This window comes from Terrapene carolina, unplaced genomic scaffold (genome assembly GCF_002925995.2).
Source record: "Terrapene carolina triunguis isolate 2854851 unplaced genomic scaffold, T_m_triunguis-2.0 Scaffold58, whole genome shotgun sequence".
Lineage (NCBI taxonomy): Eukaryota > Metazoa > Chordata > Testudines > Emydidae > Terrapene > Terrapene triunguis.
The window spans coordinates 58,782,479-58,789,125 of NW_020664409.1; the positions used below are offsets into that span (position 1 = coordinate 58,782,479).

Sequence of the window (6,647 nt, forward strand, 5' to 3'; positions counted from 1 at the left end):
CTACAATTGTCATGTTATTATAGATATTTATTATCTTTTTAAAAAGCCTACAATGAAGAAGCAGGTAATATAAATGTATTCCTTGTTTTTTGACAAACAACTTTATTTTATATTCTATAGGCACAAGTGAGTGTGCTTTAGAGACCGTATTGTATGGCACACTGATTGCAGCTGAAAGAGATTTCTATCCTTTGCATGCTCCATCCCCCAATTTTTGACTTACTATATTTACTTCATATATAACTGGTTCATATTTTGGACCTTTTTTCTTTCCATTCTTTTCAACGTTTCCACTCTAATCTTTCTATACCGATTAAACTTTTACATTCCTTCAATGTTTCTCCAGTCTCCTAGAGTCATTTACCAAGTACAGTGGGGATCAGGGCCAAAAACAGCTCAAGATCACAAATAAGATTATCTCAAGTGGCACCTCAGTGAAATTGCTAAATAATCTTTTCTCAAGGACCCAGAACTGTAAACATGAGGCTGATTTCTTCAAATATATTACACCTTAAGGTTTTTCCTCTTTGCTAGGATATCTTTTCTCTCTTACCTTACTTCCTAGTGAGGGTGAGCATCTCTCAGTTATGTGGGTGCAAACTAGGAGAAGCTCGAACTTCCTTCAATAGAGTTATTCCAGATGTAACTGGAAGCAACATCTGATGGTCTATGGACTCAGTCCAACTCCTATTAAAGTCACTGGGAAGACTCCTATTGACTTCAATGGGTACTGGGTCAAGTCCCAACTTCTGTTGTGCAGGAATCATTTTTTAACTTGATGGTAAGGAGAGCAACTTAACTAAATTGTTCACTTAATTCTTCCCACAGGGGAGAACCAGACACTAAGCAGGAGTACAAGCTAGTCTCTGGGAGATTGGACACTGCAGGCTGCTTTCCAGTATACTTTTCAAGGAATCTCGCTCTGCTATAAAGACACAGGAGTTAAGCCAGTTCTTGTTAAACAAATGCTACTTTATCCTATTGCTTAAATTGAGATGAGGCCTCGTCTTTTCTAAAAGGATTCAACCCTCCCCCTCATTGCGATGATTGTGAGCTAAACCCAAAGAAAATATTTTCTGAAAACAAATCTTATCTCAGGATTTTTAATCTTAGGAGTTAAGAAACAGGAAAGGTCTGCTTCCAACTAGCAAAACTCAGCTGGCTTTCCCACTGCACAAATACAAATAAAAGCAAAACTGACTGCAGCTTGAATGGTAGAATGACAAGGAACAGTTGCAAAAGATTATTACATTATCTTTCAGGATTCAAAAAGGAATGTATTGTTGACATCCATTTGTTAATCTACATGTATTTTTCTTTTCTGTGAATCAATGTATTCTGTAAATCTTTCAAACATGCTTTTCTCTGCTGACTGGTGTGTTACTGTAATATAGGTTAATTGTTTTGGTGGGCTGGAGGGAGTAATGCTATTGTCTGTCTGTGTTACTAGAGAATATCCCCACCCAAAAGATGAAGAAAAAAAAGAAACAATGTGTTGATAAGGGCAGATTTCAGGAACACCTTTATAATGAATATTTTTATGTCTGGTCTATACTTAAAAATTAAATCAACCTTTCTACGTCACTCAAAGGGCTGCAAAAGTTTTTGCACCCTGAGTGCCACAGTTAAGACGACCCAATTCCTGGCGTAGATGCAGCTAGGCCAATGGAAGAATTATTTTATCGATTTAGCTACTGCCTCTCCAAGAGGTGGATTAACTACAGCAATGGAAAAACTCCTTCTGTCAATGTAGGAAGCATCTACACTGTGGTGCTACAAGGACATAGCTGCAGCGCTGTAATCGTGCTGCTGTAGCAGCTGTAGTGTAGACATACCCTTACTTTGATGCAGTCAGACACTACCATAGCACCAGCAAGTCAGTGAATTGTTGTAACAAAGCTTTTAATATCCTTTATAAAAAAATAAAGTTATTTACATTTGCAACTCATTTGATGGCGTCCTCATTACAACACTTTACTGGATGAAGAAATGTCACTAGAATACACATTAGGGTTAGTATCCTTCATAGATGAGCATAATGTGACAGGACAGACTGTTAAAAACATTTTAAAATTCTTGATCTTCTATAGCTTGATACAAATACATTCCTTACAACACATGTACCCCAGTTTTAGAGTAAGCAAGATCCCTTCCAGGTTAAGACATGGGAACTTTGTCCTATCTATTAACGTGTCCTAGGGATAGTCGCTGCTCTTGTATATGGCACCTTGACACACAAAAAAGGGCAATAACCTAATTCCAAGGTCCATAACCTAACTGCAGGACCTTGCTTATGCTACTTCAATGTCTTTAAGAAAAATCTAGTTAAAAGGACAAAAGTAATATGACTATATTTATTGCATAGCTGCAGGAAATAGGATTCATGAATACAAAAGCCATCGAAATATATTATAAATCTATTTGAGTATCAAAACTACTCTAGAATACTGCTTTGCTTTAGAATACAAATAACACTGTTTGGGATTAGTTTGTAGAGTCTGATTTTGGTCCATGCTGTTAATTCTATAATGTTATAATCCTCTTCCATTACTTTAAAAGCCTCAGGTCAACAGGTCCTCAGGCAGTGGTAGTAATGATGCAGCAAAAGAAAGGCCTTTCCAAATCCCGGACTTCAGCTGCTGCAGCCAGTTCAGAGAAATTCCCATCTCACCTCCTCCCTTCTTTATTCCTTCCCTTTAAGTGCATTTACCCTCAGAACTATAAGGGAAAGAAGGGGTAGGGTACAAAGATTTCACACCGTTTGTTAGAGATGGTTTCTAGTCACCATCCTTTAGCTGTGTGCCCATAAATCATAGCTCTTAAAAATATCCAGCAAAAAATTAGCTTTACTTCAGCTAAACTGTAGTTCCACATAGTCTGCTAGCTGTAGAAATTTCTTTGGTGTCAGATTCTGGTCGTCCGGAAACCACAAATGGCCAAGTCTGTAAACAAAAAAGGCATTTCACATTAGAAGGATGATTGCACTATAAAGTAAAACTGGAGCTTTTATTAACAGTTAATTTCCTAGCACCCTATATTTAAAAAACAAACAACAGTTTTAGTCACACTGGGAAGCACTACAAATTGGTTCTCTCTAAAAAGTATTATTAATTGGAATCAAATGCACCTTAACTTGTTATTATTACCAGCATCCACTTATTCATGTCCAAACATATAATATTTTAAAAATGCCTTGTAATTGATTTCCTAGTTTTTAAACTAGTGCTAAATAATCAACCATCCTAATACATCTAGAAAGACAAAACAGCAATCCTCTTCTTTATGCTTCACGTCTTAAATTTTGGATTTAGTGAAAGCTTGTGCTGCAAAATGACCTGAAGAATGAATTATATTTTCCTCAGTCATTTAACTTGCCTGATAGCCAAAGAATGAATTCGTTAAAGGTTTCTGATTCAAACTCCCCAACATAAACACATCTAGCCTCTGCATCACTTTAGGCCAACGTTGGCTCTTCGTTATACTGGTGTAAACGGGATGATTGCAAATTTTTTCAAAGCTGTAACTGAGCGGAGAATTGGGGTCTTGCTTAGATAATAACACTCTGCTGGACTGATCTACACAGTTTAAAGAAATAGGGGGAAATCTAAAAACGCTGGAAAATGTAGTATACCAGCTACAGACACGCTGAAGTTAAACATCAGAAGTAAGAGTTAGACCAGATGAGTTAGATCACTAATTATTTTTCAGGGGGAAATGTCAGCGTATAAAAATAAACACATGTCGACGGGTCTGTTCTTCCTCTCCACAAACACCCCCGCTCCCAGAGCTACTACGTGTTCATCCCCAACGCGCACAGCTCTCTCTGAGCAGGGACTGGACGGACTCGGGCTCCACGATGAAGGTTTCAGACCCACAAGTGCCTGCCGTTGTTCGGTGCCCAGCTTGACACGCCTGGCACCGGATTGACAGGGCCGGGCGCGCTAAGCCATCGGCTTCTTGCAGCTCAGCACCCCTGCGAAGCAGGCTCTGGGTGTGCGAGGTTGCCCCCCCCCCCAAAAAAAATCAGAGGCCTCTTGGAAAAGTGGCCCTTGTCTGCCATCCCTCTGTCCGTCCATCCTGACCCCGAGCCCTGCCGGGCCCATCCACCTAGGGGCGGGCCAGCCTCGCCTCGCCTGGGGCGGGGGGGCGCTTACCAGGTTGACAGGGTGCACGTAGCCGTTCTCGTAGCGATCCTCCTGCAGCAGCTGCCGGAGGTGGGCGATGTAGCTGGACGCGAGGCGCAGCGTGTCCAGCTTGGAGAGCTTGGTGTCGGGCGGCACCCAGGGCAGGCTGGTCTTGAGGCGGGAGAACGCCTTGCTCAGCACCCGCATGCGGGCCCGCTCGCGGGCGTTGGCCGCGTTGCGCTGCGACTGCTTGCACTCGCCCGACGCGCCCCTGGGCAGCAGCGGCGGCTGCTTCTTGCCGCCCGCCCGGGCCCGCTTCCTCTTGCAGCCCCCGGCCGGCCCGGCCGCCGCGCAGCGCCCCTCGCCGTCCTCCTCTTCCTCCTCCTCGTCCTCCTCCTCGGCCGCGGAGGACTGGTCCGCCGAGGGGTAGAGCGGGCCGCGGGGCTGGCGCTGGGCGGCGGGCGGCGGGTAGCCCAGCTGCAGCCCCCGCAGCTCCATGGCGGGCAGCTCCTCCGCGTCGCTGGCCGAGCCCGTGGACATGGCACGCGCCCTTCCCCCGGGAGAGACGGGCTCGGGGGGCAGCGGCGCCGGGCAGGCAGCGCAGGCGAGGAGTCCGCCCAGCTCCGCGGCCGCCCCGCCCTCACCCCGCGCCGGGAGGCTCGGGGGGATGCCCCCAGTCGATGGGGCTATATAGCCGGGGGCCCGGAGCGAACCATCTGCAGAGGGGGAGGGGGTGAGGGAGGGCAAGGGGCTGGGGGGCTCCCCCTCCTCCCTGCGCACACACGGCAACGGGCAACGCGCCCGGAGCTCCCCCCCAGCACCGCCTGAGCCCTTCCCCAGCGCCGCAGGGTGCGCCCAGCAGCCCCGCCAGGGACCCCGGCGCTGCAGTGGGAACCGGAGCGCAGGGCTGGGGAGGAAGGGGTCAAGCGCCCCCCACCCCGCGGGCACGGGAACAGGTTATCTAGCGGGGGTGCTGAGAGCCATTGAGCCAAAGGGTAACCCCTGTATCTAACGGAAACCGCTTCACGCCAGGCCCGGGGTGCTGCAGCCCCCACCCCTCCCCAGCACCTTGTTCCAGCACCTGTGCTTTGGGCGGCTCCTCTGCCCCCTGTCTGCACAGTCTGTGGGAAACAACGCAGTGATTCCCAGCTGCCCCGAAACCCCAAAGCTCCGCCGGGCCCTTCGCGGGGGGCTCGGCAGGGACATCCCCACTGCCTGGCCCTGGGAACCGAAACCGCAGAGTGGTGATCCTGCAGTTCTCGCTCAGGCCAAGGGTCCATTGGGTCAATGCCTGAGCGGGGACTGACAGCTCTGTCGTATTATTATCAGATACCTGTAGCTGCAATAGAGTGACCGGCACTTTACTGCGACACTGCCCCAAAGAACTTACAGCCAAATCCCCTTCGTCATTCAGGGCTTTCCGAATAAGACTAGATCGAAGATGCCTGGCCTCATTTTTCCGGACGGCTCTGCAATGGTAGGCAATAGGCCAAACCTACAGCGGCTGTAGCACCCCTGCTATAAATGGAGATCCACCTGTTACGGACGTGGCCCTCATTGATTTATAGGCAGTGACTTTGTTATTCACTGTGTGCGGGCTATAGGCGATGGAGAGCGAGCGAGCAAACAACACTATAGCTGAAAACCAAGTAGTTTTTTTTTTAAATGAGTAATGTAGTTAAAAGTCACTAAAAAGAAATGACATATATCTTGGCATTGCGAATAACTTGCACAAAGGTATAGAAAGTGGCAAACGGATATAAATGGGTCTGGAGATTTCTTCTCCCCTAGAGCAATCTTAATTGAATCAAACCGATCTGGAATCCGTATAGTTCTGTTACATATACGAATTTAAACGAGGCAGCTTTCCTGTAAAAGTTCATCAGAGTTTGCACATTCCATTTTGCAGTTCTCGTGTAGCACTGCACAGGGGAAAATACTCAGTCCACTGGAAATGGTAATATACCAATGCAATATAGAAATAACTTTGATAGAAGCAGAATAAAAATCTCCTTCCTAAAATGAATACCCAACTCTTGTTTATTCCATTGGCCTTCTCGACCCTGTCTGGATACAATTAACTAGAATAAATGTTCCAGTTTGCAGAGAATATATGGATCTGATGGTTATAACAGGTGGAAAGATCTGTCTTAAATCTTGCTCCTTAATCTTTTCGATACATTCATCTCTCGACCAAAATGGCAACTTCCCCTTTGTTACAATTCCTGGCACAATTCTCCTTGTTTTCATGACCAGTTTCACCCAGCGCTTTGTAATTTGCTCCTCACGAGTTTTGCGGTCTTACTCTGGGGGCACTTAACGTTGTATAAATGTCTTCATCAATAGGGGCGTGACTCAACAGAAGGATATTTTATGGCAAACTTTCCAAGTGAAACTTGACAACAATATTCGTTGAACCGCTGAAACACACGAATGATACTTGCAACTGGATCTCTTGAACTTGGGTTGACTCTGGGTGCTTGCTTTCTGTCCCACACATAATGCTACAGTGGTAGGGGAAAT

General features: G+C 46.3%; 1 protein-coding gene across 1 annotated transcript; it reads right to left on the bottom strand.

Moving 5' to 3' along the window:
- Positions 1 to 1,885: 1,885 nt before the first annotated feature.
- On the bottom strand, positions 1,886 to 4,794 carry MSC (musculin). The gene is made up of 2 exons (XM_024197635.3): positions 4,155 to 4,794; positions 1,886 to 2,942 (listed from the first exon to the last, which is right to left on the bottom strand). Exons 1-2 carry the CDS (start codon positions 4,662 to 4,664, stop codon positions 2,856 to 2,858), a joined length of 597 nt encoding a protein of 198 aa, XP_024053403.1. The 5' UTR covers positions 4,665 to 4,794; the 3' UTR covers positions 1,886 to 2,855.
- Positions 4,795 to 6,647: the final 1,853 nt, after the last annotated feature.